We start from the raw sequence: 19,259 nt of genomic DNA, 5'->3' as shown, positions 1-19,259 counted from the left end.
CCTATTTTAAGGAAAGCCAATTCTGAACAGCAGAACACTTCCCAGTCAACTGGATCTGCTGCCCATGGAAGAGCACAAGGCTAAGTGGCAATGTTTCTTGCCCATCTGAATGACAGAAGGTTTTTAAAGTTTTGCATAGCATGTTAACAGGGCCAGAATGGGCCCTATGCTATAAAGGGACCTTGGAATCCAAAGGTGAAAACTGGGTTTATTTTCAACCAAGGCTTTCTACGATTATGGTAGTAACTAAGGATTATTACATTAAATAGTGTGCAATATGGTCATGACTTTGTTTGATAGAAAAACAGACAGTGAATACTTAGGGCGAAAGATTTTAGGCCAAGAAATAAATCAGTGGGGAAACTGAGAAAAAAGCAAGCCCAGATCTCTTGACATTCCTTCCAGAGTTGTATGTACTTACTTCCAACTGTCTCTCAAATTCAGGACAAATCTCTTTAGGAGGACATATATTAACAATTGAAGAAGGGGGAAAAGGCAAGTAGCTGTTTAATTTACTAGTGTTTTACAGGGGAGTGATTAACATTTTTCCCCTGGGCTAACTTATTAGGTTAACAAAAGAAATCCCCTGTTCAGCCCATTATGTCTTGGCTACTACATGACCTAAATATAACTTGTCTTCAAAAATATATTCAGGATAACATCCTAGCACAATTAAAAAGAAAGCTGAAATTTTAATGTGGATGGTAGGAATTCAAGGAAGTTTTTGTTTAAAAAATCCACATGTATTTCAATGTTCAATAAAGTGATGTCAGTAAGAATCATTACAGAAAACCAACTGGTGCTACTTAGACTCGACCATTTCTATCCAGTAGAAATTGCTGCTAGCCCCAGAGAGCAACAATTGGCTACTGAATTCACAACAGAAATGACAAGACTAGACGTTCTTTCAAGCCTTAAAAATTATGGTCTATTTATGAGATCAGTCTCCTTGAAACACGATTTCCCTTGAAGACTCCATTTCTCTTTTTCCCAGGCTTGCCTTGCCTCTCAGCAGTGCTGAGAAAGTAGATAAACAGGAATGTGATACCAACCGTGAACTGCCGGTTCTGTCGTCGCCGTTGTGTCTACACACGGGAACAGAGGATTGGAGGAAGGGAAGAAACAGGAGGAACGGCATGCAAAAAAAGGGAAAATGGAAAAAATGGAACAGATAATATATGAGCAAGCTTTCAAAGAACATTGCGTGACAAGCAATAATAAATGAAAAGCAAAAAAGCATTTGAAGGGAGTTGCACTGTTTTAAGACATGCTTTGGGCTCAAAGCTGCGAGCCACTGAGGGAAAACAGTAAATTCTTTATCTAGGGGATCTTGCTGGGGCATATACTGCTGGTCAAAAGTCAGGGGAACATGCAAAGTGATGAGGAACACCACCAATGCAAACTCAGGGACTGGTGGATGGCTCGTAACGCACCAAGGCTCTCAGGACTGTGACAGAAAAGCTCAATCTGAAGGCTGGTTAAACAATGAATTCATACATTCAAACATTGCCTTTGTTTTAACCCAGCCCTCCCTGGTCACCCTAGCTTCCTGATCACCAATTAGGAGTCACTGAAACAGTCACTCTCCCAACATTTTTCAACTGCTTATGCCCAGACACCTGCAGAGGAACATATGGTTCAAGTTTTTCCATCCAGTGCATTATTTCAGCAACGTTTAGCAGGTGAATTCAAGCAACTAGGAGGCTGTAGGGAGGAACAGATTAAAGATTTTCACAGATTGGTTTCTCTAGACACACATGGAAACCGTGGTTAGGCCACTCTTCCCTTTGTGGCTCTTAAAACGTTACAGTCCAATGGCAGATGCCCATCACAGAAGCAAACAAGCCCACACAATCTGCTGTATGCCACTTCAGCTCACACTAAATTCCTAAAGTCTAAGCATTCAACCATCCGTTCACACTGCAATCCACAGGCCATACTCATTGTTGGTGACTGCCAAGAGTCAGGGTTCCTTAAAGCTAGGATAGGAGATGACTTTTTTTTCCCCAATATTTGAGACCCACACTGTAGAAAGAAACATGGTCTGTTTCTTCTTCATATATTTCCAATGCTGTTGAGATTTTCCGGAGCCTTGTGACAAGCTCTCTAAACCAGGCTTGCTGCACTGGCTCTTCTCCACAAGCAATTCCTTAGGGGGCTCAGGCAAGTGAAGGAGTGTCGTACTCTTTATTTTATTTTATTTTTTTTGGCTAGAGGGGAGGCAGGATAAATTTCTGATAAAACGCACGACATTTTAACTTCACTTTCCCTAGCCTACTTCATTGTAGTATCAACCCATCTGCCAGCTCTTATCCATCTACTTCTATACATCTTCATTAAGATTCTTTCCATCTAAAATCCTTGGGCTGGAAAGGAATGGCAAGATGATGACATGTATTGGTCACCTGTGATCAAAGGCTGATAGCACAGTTCTCAAGGGGGCTACTATGGCAAAGAAGCTTGCCATCCTCATTTAGGATGCCATGATTTAAATGGGCATCATTCTTGTGGGGCTAAAGACTACGAAGGGTTATTCTCACTTGATGTAGGCAATGTTTAAATGCACCAAAGCATTGAACGTACAATTTTTGCAAAAGAGCCTGGTGCTTTGGTTTAAAGATTACAACACATGAGTTCAGGTAGGTGTTTCCCTTCAGTCAGCATGCTGTCCTCAGCACCTTAGAACATTTGAAGCTGGAGCCCTTCCAAAGTAGTCAGAATAGACAAGAGTTAACCCAAAAGGTCATTCCAGGTTAATGTGGCCTAGAGCTGAGTTTCTGGAGAACAGATGAAGACCAAAACCAAACCAAACCAAAACAAATTAAATTTTAAAAAAACCAATCAATAAAAAAAAAACTAAAACCAACAAAAACCAAACAAAATATACCACAGGGAAAAAAAATCACTATACTTACTTACAGATTCAAATCTGTATGCATAAAATATCAGAGTCAAAACAATACAAAAAGTTGTAGTTTAACATATTCCAAACCTGGATTCCCATTCCATAGGGTATTGCCCTCCTTGGTGGCAACATCCATGCCTATTGTGGGTATCTGCTGCTTTAAATTTGGGGGTCATGAACATACTAGGCTAGCACCTACACTCATGTGAGATGCTTGGTTGTAGAGGCATATGAAAACCTCTCCTAAATAAAAATAGGCTGACACTTTGGCTTATCTGGTTTCGTGGCAATGTTTTTGAAATGTTCATTCTAACCAAGCATATAGTTAGTAGAAAATGAAAGAATGTGGGGGTACAGGAGGGTTAAAGTCCTCAAAAATAACAACCTGGAATCAAACAATGACCCCAATTTATCATCTTGCAGCTACACATTATGTCACTTTTATGAAGAAATTAAACCCAATGAAGCTGGAAGCCAGGTCCTATGTGGGAGCTAGAAAATAAATTAGGAGGGAAACTTCACAGTGCAGCTCGCTTCCCCATCCTGGGGCCAGAAGCCCATCAAACTGCTTCCAAAAGGGGGAGAGCACAGCAAGGGAAAATAAATGCTGGCGGGACCAGGGATGTTTCAAGCAGTTAAAAGCAAACATATATCAAAGTCACACACCACAGTCACTGCAGCTGGAATGGCAATACCATGATCAGCAATGAGTTGGATGACTGCATTGGGTTGGATGACTGCATTGGGAAACACAGACTAGCTAAAAAATTTAAAACAAGACTGGAGGAGGCATGAGGAGGAAATCTGATGTTTCTATTTCCTAGCCTCTATGATTCAAAAATATTTGGGAGGTTACCGGGCAAGGTTCCTCTGGACAGGAGCCATTTCAAGCAAATACATGGGATCTAAAAAATGACAACCTTCTTGTGCATCTACTTTGTACTTTAGAAGCATCAGATGACACAAGTGAATCTGCTTCAAAGCCTTACAAAAGCATCACATGCAAGGTACCTACGTTTCCCAATAGTAAGAGTTGTTCTGTGCATTAAAATTTGCTTGGGTGTCTCACTCACAGTGTGAAGAGGCCCAGCAATAGATGAACCCTGCATGGTGTGGTAATCAGCATGCCTGCTCACAGTTTGCTGGCTCACTATCTCATCTGATCAAATCCTAAGAATATGGGCCAAATTTAAGTCTTGAAGCTTCTGAAGCAAATTATTGTATAAACTTGAAAAACAGAGAGAGCTGTCCACAATGAGACCACTGCTTCCAAAACTCTCTCTGATACTGTTCCTGTGCCCCCTCCCTCCCCAAGGCTTTAATGAGTTATTTCAACAGAAGAAACGTCAGAAAAAGGAGAGCTGAACACGAAGTGGTTACATTTTTAGATTAAAAAGGCCTAGTTGACTTGTAGTCCCTCTTAATTTTAATTACAAAGAGAAGCCAAATTTATTATATACCTATTTTATGTGGCAAAAAAACCAACCTCCCCCTCCCCCCAATCAAACCCAACCAATCCCACGTTCTTGCAAACACTGTGTGGACATAATCTCTTAATAGTCAATCTCTGGCTATTTTATGAGTATAACAAAAAAAAAAAAAGGAAGGGTATTGCTATTGGAAGGATGTATATTTCATTTAATACTGACTTCTCTTTTTAGTATACTAGTTGTAATGGCTGTCTTGAAGGACTAACCTGAAGTAAATTTAGAATCAAATACATATCTCATGTTGCAACATAAGATACTATCTGCAAAATGAGAAAGCATTGATAATGTGTGAACCTAGAGACACTAGGCATTTAACCAAGTATTGTCAAAAAAAAAATTCCTCCATCAGAGGCAGCTGGGCAATATTTAGTTGAAACAGTCATGTGTAAGCTCCACTGTGGCACATTCTAATCCTTTCATATGGATTCTCTCCAACTTAGAATTGTTCATTGAGTGTGACAGACTGGGGGTTTAAAACTAATCCATAAATTAGTCCATGGTCTCAAACACAACGGGTGCCATAAATGAAAATGAAAATCCTAGAACAAAATTAAATTCACAAACTTAAATGCTTTTTTCTTCTCCAACTGATCTGCAGTATTCCTACAATTTATAATACGTAGATTCATTGTAAATATTGTGTGTGTGTGTGTGTGTGTATGTATGTGTGTATGTACATGCATGCATGTGCTTAAGGAAAAAAAGAACCCCAAAGGCTATAGGAGCCCAAAGCATTGAAGTAGCTTGTAATTGTGAACAAAGGATTAATTTGGACTGTCATAAGCTTAAAATTCAACAAAATTAAGTAGTTCAGACATTTTCCTCAATATAGTTGTTCTCTAGTTTATTTTCTTAACTAGAGTCAATAAAGAACCAATAGGTTTTTTGATCAGTGACTAAATAACTTCTCTTTTCCTCTGCACAATCATCGAGCACTTCAGATCTGACACTCTAAGGGGAGGGAGGTGTGGCTTCCTTGACAATGCTATGTTCATATTGATGCTTTACTTAATGAATGCTCATTATTTAGGAAGCAATTCTTTTTTTCTTCTTGGCTCACTTGAAAACCACAGAAAGTAAAAAAAGTAATGCTCAAAAAGTAAGTGAGAATTACTTCCCACTGGTTTGCTGCTAATTTTCCTTTCATCTATGTCATGGTTTAATTAAAAGTTTTTTGGGTGGGGGATGAAGAAGTGGACAGGAGAATACCTTAACCCACGATGGTAGCTAAATTGTAGAGTAGTAACAAAGTTCTCCCTGTTTTTAAAGCCATACCCTTTTTGAGTGGGGGAAAAAATTTCCAAAGAACAGCAGGAATGGGAGTTGATTCTTTGTCAAGCAATTTTAAGTCTTGTTACAAAAAAATCTTTAGAATTGTACTGCTGCTGCACTCCAGAGATCTTTTCATTTGCAAACCAGGTGTTTCATAAACTAATAGCAATCCATATAGTAGTTTCATTTAACAAGAAAAACCAATGGCTAAGTCAAAGCAAACACATGTTGGGGGAAGAAGGGAAGGGAGCAAAAGGAGGGAGGGATGGGGAAGGAAGGGAAGCATTTTTAACATGTGTGCTTGATAGCATTTTGAGGTTTCGGGTGATATTTATTCAGTGATGAAAATGGTAAAGCCTTACTCTGGGAGTCCATGACTGTATAAGCAGATATCAATCATGATGTCACCCACATACTGCTTTCCATTTCCACCAACAACTTTAACTTTTTGCATACTGAGAATGGAGAAATCTCTCAGGATTATTACCTAATCCTGAGCCGTCTGTTAATGTTGCAAATAAATAATGTCAGGAGCAGTTCTTTAAAGAAAATAGGTATCAAGGCCTCACTGCCTATACTTTTTGTTTGTCTGTTTTTTGCATGAAATTAAATATAAAGTCGTGGAAAGGAAGAGAAAAATTATCCACTGGGAAAAAATCTTTTCCAATCTCACACTTAATTTCTCATACTTTAAGTAGAAAACTGAGTTGCAGTGAGGTCAGATTCAATGCTCCCTACCCCACTTTTTTAGACCACCTCCCCCCATTTAAATCACCATGGATTGAAATTATTGGTTGAGTTGTCTGTTATTTATTTATGTCTGATGCCTTACACTTTTGATCTCCTCTAACATCTAGCTGTAATATGCATATGGATGTTCAATAAACATTTATTTAATGAATGAAAGCAGACATTTTATCACTTGCTCTGAAACTTTTAGTAATATGTGCAATCTATTGGCAGGAATTAGCTTAAGTGAAACCTGAAGAGGAAGATATCCTGTGCCTAGCTGTAGGAAAGAGAGAAAACCATCCAATGATCAACATTGTATCATACTGTGGTTATCTCACACCATCAATCTTACTGATGGATCTAGAGCTTAGTACAGTGTCTGCTACATAGTAGGTGCTTTATAAATGGTTACTGACTGACTGATTTAATTTCTTTCCTCCAACTGCCAAATGAACCAAAAACATCTTCCCCATTACGTACATCAAAGACAACCCTGAAGGATAATATCAAATCTTATTTCCTTTGTTAGAGACGTCTAATACATACCATAGACAAGTTCTTATCATATGACTATAAAATCCATAAAAGTAATATTGGGGAAAAACTGGTGTTCCCTTCAAGTTATGGAGAGCTTTTTAAGTGTGCTTAGATATCTAAAAAAAAGGGATGCTTTCTTTCCCAAGAAACAACATAATAAAATATGTCTAATTAGGTATACATTTTTAAAAAGGAAAACATTATTTTGATATAATCTAGTTCATCTTTCCGAGACCATTTTGAAGCATGATGTTTTAGAATTTGGCTCTAATAGTTATTCACTTCTGATTATAAGGTAGTATTACTTTCTATTTCTATATTAATTGCTATCACTTTTGAAATATGACCCAAATTGGCTTGAATTCCCCATTCAAACAGGTGAGGAAGTTTAAAACTGAGTTCCACTGTATTATCTGTAAGAGGCTTAAACAAATGTTCATTCAGGATGCAGCCTTAGATAAGCAGGATTCAATACCTGGGTCATATGAAAATAGGCCCAAGAGACATTCCTCCAACATGGCTGCCAGAAGCAAGCTTGATCCAGCTGGCGTAATGGGGTTAAAGATATTACCAGACAGAGAGACAAATGATTGCAAATACACCTAATGCATGTAGTAAATAAACTTTAAAGAATGTAAACACAGCAGTGTGGTGGGTTGATTTTTTAAAAACACTCTACGTGATGATGAGTCTGTGTAAGGAAGATTTACCTCCCCTAAAGTAACAGCTGTCCAAAATCTGTATTATAACAAGGACTCCAGGGGCAATTTAAATTATGCAATTTGCGCTGCCATATCATATCGTACATCTTAATGAACAAAGCCACAAGGACAATTTGAAATGATAAAAAAAAAAAGGAGTGGGATTGCTAGTGATAACAGCTGAAACACAAAGAAATGGTCAGAATACCAATGCGCATGGAAGATAGCGGAGAGAACAGACAGACATGAGACACATCATGATGATGCTATAAATGTAACCAAAGCCAACCTCAACAGTTTGAAGATTCTAACCAACTTGCTAGTTATTAATAAAGAAATGGTTTAAAAGGGCTTGATTTGGCCTGACTAATCAAATCCAAGCACCAAGTTGGGTCTCATAGGTTCCATTCAGTACTTTAGATCCTGGTTAAGTCCTATTAGGAGTTCCAGCTAGGATGCCTGTCACCAAGTTCACACGTATCTGAAAAGATAATTCGACTGGATTTATACAGATCAGGTGTGATTAACCTTAAAGTTCTTGGCATCACTGGTCTATAGAATCTGTGCTTTTAGTCAGATCAAAAAAGACCAGGAGTCAGTTTAATACAGCTCCACTTTGAGTATGTTTGGAATGAAGGTTAAAAAGTGAAGTGAAGTGAAAAAGCTAGGTGATTCAGTAGAAAGACTGACTCTCCAAGCAAGAAAGTGATTCAATTATCCTAGTTACGGAAGACACAAGATAATACTGGAATATTTCCTTCCAGAGAAATTAGAAATCAACTGTGCTCTCTTGAGTTTAAAAATATTCCTCCACTGCATTTGTACATTTTTTCTGGTAATGAAACTCTGACCTAGGGAATGAGTTTTAGTTACTGCATTTGAATGGAAGAAAAGAAATAAATGACTTTAGCTTTGTGTGTGATTCTTAAAAATTTTATTTTATTTTAGCTCAGGCTTTATGTTACTGTCACTGGTATTTGGTTGTTGAAGCTTTTAAGGCTAATGGTGGCTGTAATGTACCAAACAGTGCAAGAGACAAGAAGAGTGGGAATTAATTTAGATATCCATTTGTCAAAACTAGGTTTGGAATATTTTTAAGGAACCAATCTAAATCTAAGAGAGAGCCTGGCCCTTTAGAAATGGAACCTGGAATAACTCAGTTCTATAACCTTTAATCTGTTTGAAGAGAGGAGCAGATGCTAAATTCCATGAGTGTACATATCAAGCCTTTAGGGCAAGATAAATACATATAAGGCTGCTAGTTAAGACACAGTAACCCTAGAAGATCACATCTATCAAGGTAGGGGATTCAACAAAGTTGTTTTAGTGGCAATTTCAGTTTAACTACTCTTTGGTGCCAGTGAGAGTCAGGGCATTCATTATCACAAATGCATTCTATGTTGTGAGAGGATCCAACCCCTAGCATCAAGAGACTAAAGTGCATGTATGACATCATTTCACATTACTCTGAGCAGAGAGGCCAGTCGCTTAAAGAGACAGAAGCAAAGTCCCTATTAAAGAGTCATTTGACAAAGGGAGAAATATAGCACTGTTAATTTTTTTTAAAAATTTTCTCTTAAACAGAAGCCCTGCAATACAAGCTATAATAACAATGAATTGTAGTTCTCTGAGGACAGAAGATTAGCTTTGGTTTGGAATGACAAATTAAGAGCCGTGCACTGAGCTAACTCTGAGTCTGAAGATTGATTGTGAGGGAGGAGCTCAGTGAGTGTTAAGAAAGGTTAAAAAAAAACCCAAGCTAGTGATAGGACAACAACAAATGGAAAATGCTGCTCCATATTAAAAAGAAAGTTGGTGCGCTAGGTCTTTATAGGCTGGGTGACGAAGTTCCTAGTTACGATGAATGTGAGCTATGGGACTTGGGCTATTTTTCACAGATATTAAAATTATAAGATGGCTGGATTGATCCTGGACTACTACAGAGGGAAAAACCAAGACTATTGAGGAATTTTCCTTAAAGGTTCCCATATGCAGGACAAGAGAGAATTAGGAGATCTAATTCATATGGAGAGTCAAAGGGTCTAATTCAAATTTCTTATGAAATTTTTATGAAAACCGAGTAATGAGAACACAAGCTTGGTTATAGATTAATTCCTGGATAAGAGGTGGGGAGCAGTTTTTACTGTGGATAGTGGACATTAGGGCTGCCCCAAGAATGACTGCCAGAAAACTTGTTTAGTATTTACTAATGATAATACTAATATAAAGGAAATGAGGTGACTCTACTTACCAAACAATTCGCTAATCAAAGAAAATATCAGAATTTTTTTTTAATTAGGAAACAAACTGGCTGAAGATGAGGTTGAAGAAAGAAAACAAGCAATTAGGAAGAATTACAGTTATGCTCTTACCCTAGTGGTGACAGACCTAACATTTGGAGAAACACTCACTGGTGTCTCACTCAAAGGTTCTCTTGGTTTGACTGTAAAGGCTGGAAGGTTAAAGCAATGGCTAAAAAGAAACAGAGATTAAGGAAAATATTGTTGTTTTTAAAATTGATGGTTGTCTCCTCTTACTCTGAATAACTTGAATTTTTGTCACCTCTATCACCGAGGCAGGGCAGAAATATGAAAGGCCTTGAGAAAGTCAATGAAAATGATTGCTGCTACATTCTGGTGGTGAAAAAGGGGAGTGATATATGAAGAGAGGTTAATAAGACTTTTAGTCTATAAGAAAGCAGAAGGACGGAAATGTATAAAATAGCAAATGTTGAGAGAAGTCAACTAGGCCTCTAGCATTCTCATCACTAATAATACAAAGGTGAAGTGGAAATTACACTTTAAAAGGGGAAGCCTTTCTACGCCAACCCCCAATCCACCCCTTCAAAACAATTAACTCATGGCAGATGTTTCTCTGGAATATAAGCAATATACTTAGAAAGATTTCTAAGTAATGCTGTGTAGTATCTGTTGATATGGCAAGGAAAGAAGATGGTCTATGAGATGACGCAATAGAACTGCAGGCTATACAGGAAGAGACTCCAAACACAGGCTTTCACTTTTGACGAAGAGAGAGAATACACGCCTGCTCTACAAGGAAAAGGCTGTAATTCTACTTTGGTCTTCTTAGCTACACTGGTGTTACAAATAGAGTTAATATTTTCCACAGTTAATCTTTTGAGAATGAAAGATAGCTGTATATTTAGGAATATGACACAAGGAGGTACCTTATGGAATAGGTATTTACTCCCCAAGGCATTCAGATACAGCCAAGACACGGAGTGACAATATTTACCAACTCATTAGACATAGCAGAAAATAAGTCACCAGCACCTTTTCTGGTAGCCAGGCAGACATTTTACCCTAATCTTTTGCTTAGATAGAGGCCCTTAAAAAGATGAATCCTTTGCATGAGGTATAAAGTATTTGATCTGTTTGAGTTTTGGAATGTTATTTTCAAATGCTTAAAATTAAGGATTCACTGGGGTCTTCAAGACTCCAATTTAAGAACATATTTCTACTCCTTTTTTTTAAGCTACCAAAATGAAGGAACTATAAACTTCTCAATAAAGAACTGAATGGAGGTTGTCAGAATTCTTTGTATACAAACAAGACAATAAACATTCAGGACATTTCAATGGTAATGAAGGTACCATACCTGTGATGATGGTAAGGATGGTGGTGGTAGTGGTGGTTGTTGTGGGAGGAGGGATAGTTGTGGGGGGATCTGGATAAAAAAAAAAAGGAAAATCAAACCCACAATGCTGAACACAACAATGATCAGTAATGCCAAAACAGAGGTACAAGGACACTGAGATGCTTGTTTGATGCCTTTTCCCCTTTAAAAACAAGCTGGTGAACTTCAAGCTGTTTTAAAGATTTTTGTTTTCCCCTTGTAATTGTATCCCAAGGCCTGACTTGGAAATGCTAAAAGAAGAAGAAAAAAAGAAATTTTGTTAATGAAGTGAAATAGGGAAGAGATGGGAAGTGGAGAAGAGGAAAATTATAATACGATACCACAACCCAACCTCCCACCCAGCCCTGTCCACCCACATTACCAATCAGTCCACTGAACACATTTCAAATGTAAGGCCAGTTAGCTCAGTGCAAAGAGAAAGAGAGAGAGAGAGAGAAAGAGAGAGAGAGACAGAGAGAGACAGAGAGAGAGAGAGAGAGAGAGAGAGAGAGAGAGAGACAGAGAGAGACAGAGAGAGACAGAGAGAGAGACAGAGAGAGAGAGAGAGAGAGAGACAGAGAGAGAGAGACAGAGAGACAGAGAGAGAGACAGAGGGACAGGGACAGAGACAGAGTGAGAATAAACACAATAGCTGTCCTGTCATTTCTATGCATTTACAAAGTGGTGAAATGTGGGGGAGAATGCATGAAATAGTCCTGATGCATTTGAAGAACTAATAATACCAGACCATGTATGTGTTGCCTCTTACTTGTTCTCTATGGCCATTAACTTCATTATTCTCCCTACATCAATACATCTCAGCAGGAAGTAAAACTACTTCTAAACTAGTAATAAATACAAAGGAGAGAGAATGTCACCACTAAATATCAAGTTCCAGACATGTCAGATTTTATCGAGATTTTATTTTTTAAGTCAATAAAATTTTATAACTTATAAATATTAATAGGATGTCTTTGCTCATGTTCAGAGCATGACCTAAATGGACTAAACTGATAAAAGAGAAAGCATATTTTCCCTTTTATAACTCTGAACTATATATAGAAGAGACTTGACCCATGAAGCCAATAACCCAACAGGGAGCCCTTTGTTAGATATTTGATATACTGTATATCATTCCATACCCTCAAACATTATTGGGGGGGAAGGGAAGGGGCGAATATGAAAGGGAAAAAAATAATCAATGCCTAAATGATCAAACTGAATGTGTTAAGTAGTCAGCAAGACTTTGAACTAAGCAATCATTCTGCCATAATGGAGCATAAAACGATTCACGGGCTTTTGATTTTAAATTTTATCTAAAGCACGTCAACTTTTCCTCCCTGACACATCTGGTGTTCTTTTATCTCCAAGTGAGCTCTCAGATTCTCTAATTAATACATCAAAACTTTAATTATATACTGCACCTTTATTGTGTTTGGTTTAACTTCCTGAAAGTTTATGAAAAACATTACCTTGGCGTTTGCCTAGTAGCAAAGCCAGTTTGAAATTATTCCTACTGTAGTCTGAAAACTCGGATTTCCTTTTTTTCCCCATGTACACATATTTGCACAATTTTGAAAGGACCTACCCAACAACTGCTAGAAAGTTGTTTTACGGGTATATTTTGTTTTGAAATTTAGAATCATCAAGAGGAACTAGTTTAAAATAGCCTTGCAAATAAACATGAAAAATTCACCAGCCCACAAAAAGAATCCAATTTCCTGCAAGAATGTTCCCCATTTTATGGGGGAGGATTAATGTTATTCTCCACGGACCAGGGCAATATGGGTAGTGAATAGCAAAACCTCACTCCATAAATCTAATGACAAAATGATTAGGATCATTATATTAATATTTTAAAAACCTACCAGTTTAAAAGAAATAGCCTCTTGTACAGGAATAAGAAATAACATTCCAGGAATCAGAACTGGTCTCATTCCCTAAATACCTCTTTGTGGACAGTAGGCTGGAAAATCATTTTGTAAGCGGGTAAATTGTTTGTTTGTATTTGAAAGACTGGTTTATATACTTCCAAATCCTGATGCAGGTGCAGACTAATAAAATAAAATGCTCCCTGCTATAAGTCGAAACCTTGCTCAATTCATGACTACATTGGAAAACTGTTTCCTTAGAGGTGTGTCTGCTCCCCCAACATTGGTGATAGTTAATATGATTTTCATGGTCTGGAGTGATTACAATATTTACTTTATGAAAAGAGCATCTATACTCTAGAGATTCCCCCCTGCTTTGCTATGATACTATTTCTGCATGTGGTTCAAAAAGTGTTGACACAAAGTGGGCTATAATCATGTTATAATGAAAGTGTATCTGAAAGAAGTTTCAAATATGGTTATGAGCCATGGGGTGGGCCAGGCTAACTGGAGCACAGACTTCAAAATGAGGTCATTAACCTTTCTCATGTTGCAAAAGGCACACATTTCCAATTATTTCTATCACCACTGGGGTAACTGTTGTCCTTCACATCTGGTCCAAGTGAACTGAATGAATTAAATTCCACTGTCAGCTACAACCCAAAAGCTTAGATCATTACCAGCAACCAGAAGGCAAAATTTAAGGAACTAAGGAGTTGGTGCTAATGATCTATGGTTGAGACACCAAGGCTGACGGTATAAAACTAGCTGGTGCTTGAAAACTACTCAGCCAGATTCTCCCAGGACATATATTACTCACTGGGAGTTAGACAGTCTATTTCAGAAGCATATTAACTCTTTAGATCACTAGGAGCACCACTTTGGAAATTACTACGGTGGTGGATTTTATGATTTTAGTAAACAGGACGAGACAACCCATCATCCCGAAGTATTATTAACTAGAGGGTTATCAGGTTGTTTTATTTTAAAATAAATCAGTGAGAGGATGAACTCTTGCCCCAAGTTGTTCCTGGGGTGTCCTACCAGCCACTGTCATAGTTGAAGGGGAAGCTCCATTAACTATCTGTGTTATGATGTGGTCAAAGGGTAGACATGTATGTAGGTCTACTTGCCCAGCTAGGTTTGTGCTTATGTTTTTTAAGTTACAAAACAGTCTGCATTCTCCCCAAAGAATAAATTCATCTGCAAATGTGCCTCAAAAGAAGAACTTCTAAACTAGAAGAAACCGTCCCCCTGGGAAGCGATGTGGAAAATAACAAAAAATAATTTACTCTTATTGCCTAACCTTCCTTTGTACCAAAACTACTGCAGTGTATATCTACACAAAATTTGTTGGGAGAATTCCTTCTTAGGCTGTAAGACAATAGGCAGAAAAGATCCAAACTGTTTTGGAAAAAAGAATGGTCTCCTGAATTGAGGAAATGTATTGAGGGTCTATAGTTAAAAGCATGGAGAGACATGGCCATTTATGAGCAATACTATGAGAAGGGCTGTATTGACAGTCTGTGAGCTGGGTCCTGTTTCTACAACAGAGAGGCTAGAGCAGTGGGTGTGTGTCCCACATGTTGTCAGTGTTGTGAACGTCAACAAGGGAGCCTGAAGTCCTGATTTGTGTTCAGAAATGAAAGAGAGTGGATAAATCTGACCTCCATCTTTCATCACAAAATTCTTCTATGTTTGGAGGCATATGAAGAGATGACTGTGTTCACGTATTTGTAGCAGGAGCTGGGTCATGCTACAATGCTATCTTATAGACACACAAAAGGCCACATCTTCCTGAGGACTTATTCCCTTCCATTTGATGGTTAATTCTCCCAACTACAGGGAAGGATTAATTCTATTATCAATAGACCAGAGACAACATGGGTAGTGAACAATAGAACCTTCTCCCATAAATCTACTGCTGACAAAATGATTAATAGTGATTAATCACTTGTTTATGTTAAGGAAAGAAAAATTCAAGGTGTTGGCTAAAGATGAAATTGAAATGTTCAAATAGGGATGGTCTGGAATATGTTTCCACTGGTTAAAAAGTGTGTTAAAGCTACTCCCTTTTAATTAGTGAGTTCACAGAGTAAGTGGCCATTCCTTCCAAAAAGTCATCAGTGTGTGTGATCCAGCTATGAATAATAAAACATTCACAATTTGGAGGGTTCTCATGCCTGTGGTCCCCCATGCTTGTGTCACCTTAAAGGCACTTATCCACTTCACCTGGAATAGAACTCACCTAGTTGGCTTTGTAAAAGTGTAACTACTTTATATATCATCTTAAGAGAAGGATTTGCCCTGGAGTGACAATGTACTTAACCATAGAGGAAATATTCATATATATAATATATATATAATGTGTGTATATATATTATATATATGAAAAAGACATAGCAGCAGTGCACAATCATATAAATGGGAAATAATCAGAATGCATAATAATTAACAGCCCTGTGAAAAATGTTGATTAAAAAAAAACAAATAAAAAATGAAAGCAAAAACAAAAACCAAACAAATAAAAAAGCATCAGTGTCCAATTAGTAGCTATAGGTGGTTTCTCTAGTTACTGAGAATTCCCTCATTTCTCTAAGTTATATACTGGCCTATGATCTCTTTTAATGACTTCACACTGGAAATGGTAAAGGAGAGCCTCTGAGTTCTACCCACGGAGCAGAGGGAGCCAGGTCAGACCGGGCATCACTGGAAACACCAATGAGAATGAACCCTGCCCAATGTAGATAGAGACATTAATTGGTAAGGACGGATTTTCAGTCATTGCTTCCAAGATGAGTGCTCTCCATAGGCCGTGCCCGAGGACATATTCCCCCTTGCCCCACATGACCAGAGAGTGATCTAGGGGATTGTATTCACTGGCCCTTGAACATAAAAAAAGGGAGGAGAAGGAGTCATGGCTCCCCTAGCAGGAGACAAAGGGGCCAGTGCAAGCCAGGCTTCTGAAAGCTCTTGCAGGGAGTCATTAAAAAAGAATTTGCCAGAAGCCTGAGGAGTGAAGCGCGTGTTGCAGCTCTGTGTAAAAGAGTCTAGGAAACGGGTGTCGGTCTTCTCACGTACCGTATACATACAGCGTATAATCCGAATGAGCTGTCCCCACTACGTTGGAAGCTTCACAGCGGTATGTACCATTATCTGTTTTGTTTAGGTTATTAATGAGCAGGTTGGACCCCGACACTACAGCATGTTGTGGCAGGTCGTCATCTAATCTTACCCAATTCACCATCACAGGCCTATGGAGGAGGGGGAGAAAGACAAGTTGCATTAACTATTTCCCATGAAGTAGCTGATACATCACACTGTTCACCCACACATTAAGTAAGGGTGCATGCAAGGTGACAGACACTAAAGGAAGGCATAACACAAGACATTTAAGACAACAAAATGATATTTCTTGATCTTCCCAAATACCCATCTGTTTGACATATCATACTTTTTTTTTCTCCCCCATTTACATTATCGGGTGTTGAATGGTTGTCAACTGCACACACGAGGGAGCTTCATTATTTACAATTTATCCTAAACAAATCAGATGAATGATCCAGCATCCTTTATTTTTCTGCCCTGCTGTGCAGTTTCACAACAATTGGATAGGACAGAGCTCACCCATCGTTAATCATCTCCTTAATTAATTAAAAAAAAAATCAAAGACACACCAAAACTAAACTAGGTTCCAGACCTGTGATAGATGTACTCCTCTGACATTAACTAAAACACAAAGCCATTTGCTTATAAGCAAGTCGTAATATTTAATAGGGTTGGTGTTCTATCTAAAATGAAATGTATGACTCTCAATAATTCTCTTTTGGCCTCTGTTGTCTGAAAGAGCATCTCAGCACATTGGAGAGACAACCAATACTATTCTTCTCTGACCAACCACATCTATTCTTCACTTGGTAAATAGTGACTCTTCCCTGCTTGCTAGTCTAAAAACAGAAAATACATGTTCCCCCACCTCCTCCAACCCCGTACACCTGCATAGAGGTAATCACAGCCTTAGGAAGAGTCTTTCAAGTTAATCATTGCTGAGTGAGTCTCAACATGGCTTTTTCAGGTCTTAAGACACTTGCTCATTACTGAGAAGCCTGTTTTTAGTGATTGAAAGTACCACGTTGGTATCCATTAAAAAGAATCAATTTCCCAAGAAACTCTAGAAATACACATATTTTTATGCCACTCAGAATTCAGAGCTGCCACTCTTCAAAATGCTTCCCCCACACACACTCTCCACTCCCCACCCCCCACCCTTATCCCCTTTTGTAAACTGAAGACAACGTAGGGTTTGTTATTGAAAAGTTTCAAGCTGAAAAAGGAGCAGCTTAGAGGCTGGAGGCAGCTCTAGCTCCTACTTGCTTCCTTTTGTCACTTTGAAGGGCAGTGGCAGGAAGAAAGACCTATATAATGACCAGTACATATCTGAGGCAGCCTTATCATGCAGCATTCTAGTTTTCAAGTGGGATGGAGAAGTTACCATTTTTATTTAATTACATATGGGTTTGTCATCACAACCCAGTAAATTATTTAAAAATTAGCGCTGCATATGTCCTCCTTGCAGGCAATGGCAAATGGGTCCGCCTGGCAATCAGATCTAATGTCCTGCTGCTTGACAGCTGAAACAATCAGTGGGGGTAAGTGCTAAGGATATTCACAACATTTAATGGCAAGCTAAATTACCATTTTTATTGTACACTGTTTCTTGAGAAAATAAATAGGTAATATGCTAAAAGGGTAACTGTACAGTAACATGTGCACACTTATAAAATCATATATCCATTTCTACTGGAAAAGAACAGACATGCTCTCAGGAGCAAGTGTCCCGAAAGAAACATGTTATTACTATTCCTGTGGCATCTTCTACTGCGCATATTAATTTCTTTAGAAGAACAAACAAACAAACATATATACATGTAAAGAGCCAAAATACAGGTCAGCAGCCCACCCACTATAATAGCAGTTTAATAAAAGTGGAAAAATGATTTTGAAAAAAATTTTTTTTTCCTCCAGGTAGCCTTTTTTGCAGGCAAGGTGAGGAGTTAATTAGCACAAGACTCAAACAATTTATGAAGGGAGAAAGCAGATTCTTCTGCAGTGCTCCACAGAAAAGAGATCATTCAGCAGAGACTAGATATTTAAAAAAAACCAAAAAACCAGGAACGCAGGAGGAGGAAAAGCAAAACGCTAACACTATTTCATTGTCCCCAAACCCCAATCCAGGTGCCAGACAAAGATGGTCCATGAGAGTGAAGCTCTTTTTGAATGAGAAAGTTTGCCTGGACCATGTGGACCTGAGGGCTTCACTGATTTCACTTCTCAGTGATGCATGCCCGAGAGTGAAAAGCAAGGGAACTCACTGCTAGGGGGGCCATGTCCCTGTACCAACTCCACCACTGACTGACACCATTCATGAATGGTATCTTGTATTCTAGTCCCTTGTCATAGGATCTCTCTGGGTCTCGATATTACAGGAAAAAAGATGGTCTTCCAGAGATCTCTGGAAGGTTTGGTCAAAATCCTTTATTTATTTGTTTGTTTGCATGAAACCTGTAATAATCATGCAAGTATGGGCCTGGCAAAGGGATTTGATGTTCTAAAGACAGCAGAGGGGGCACAATGCTATTTTTTGGTGGGTCACACCAAAGATTGAGCCTCCTCAAGCCCAGTGTCTACATATTCCTCCATTACGGAGATAGGATTTGTTGTTTTTCCTCTGGGAGACATCTAAAGTCTATCATATAAAGATAAAAGACAGCTTTTTTCTTAACTGTGAACCATGAAATGGCAATAGGCCTTTAAAGGGACAACATATTGACACTTTACTATACTGAAGATAAAAGCAACACTTCTAGGACACATTGGGACCACCTAGGTTCTTGTCTGCTAGCACAAACTGGAACCATGCCAGAAACATTGTGGACACATTCCTAAGCGTGAACACAGGTGGAACAACCAAGATTAGCTCAAGAAAATTTGTTTCCTCAATGGCATTGTTCTTACTTAGTTGCTTGTTCACACTGGGGACAGAGCCTGAGCCAAGACCTTGCTGACAAAAACCTATTCAGAAGCTTATCACTATGACTATTTTTCTTTGAGACAG

General features: G+C 38.4%; 1 protein-coding gene across 4 annotated transcripts in view; it reads right to left on the bottom strand.

The window, feature by feature from the left end:
* The window catches only part of CADM1 (cell adhesion molecule 1), a 361,874-nt gene that overhangs the window by 23,356 nt on the left and 319,259 nt on the right, over positions 1–19,259 (bottom strand). For 2 of the 4 annotated variants that reach the window (XM_036744674.1, XM_036744675.1), the window contains exons 7-9: positions 16,226–16,398; positions 11,256–11,324; positions 1,053–1,085 (exon numbers count right to left, since the gene is read on the bottom strand). In XM_036744674.1, the coding sequence (XP_036600569.1) occupies positions 1,053–1,085; positions 11,256–11,324; positions 16,226–16,398 (275 nt within the window). The remainder of the gene's footprint in view (positions 1–1,052; positions 1,086–11,255; positions 11,325–16,225; positions 16,399–19,259) is intronic. The other 2 variants (XM_036744676.1, XM_036744677.1) reach the window with 2 other exon arrangements.

Source organism: Trichosurus vulpecula, chromosome 2, assembly GCF_011100635.1.
Source record: "Trichosurus vulpecula isolate mTriVul1 chromosome 2, mTriVul1.pri, whole genome shotgun sequence".
Taxonomy (NCBI): domain Eukaryota; kingdom Metazoa; phylum Chordata; class Mammalia; order Diprotodontia; family Phalangeridae; genus Trichosurus; species Trichosurus vulpecula.
The sequence above is the reverse complement of the archived record's forward strand: the minus strand, read 5'-3'. Positions and strand labels throughout refer to the sequence as shown.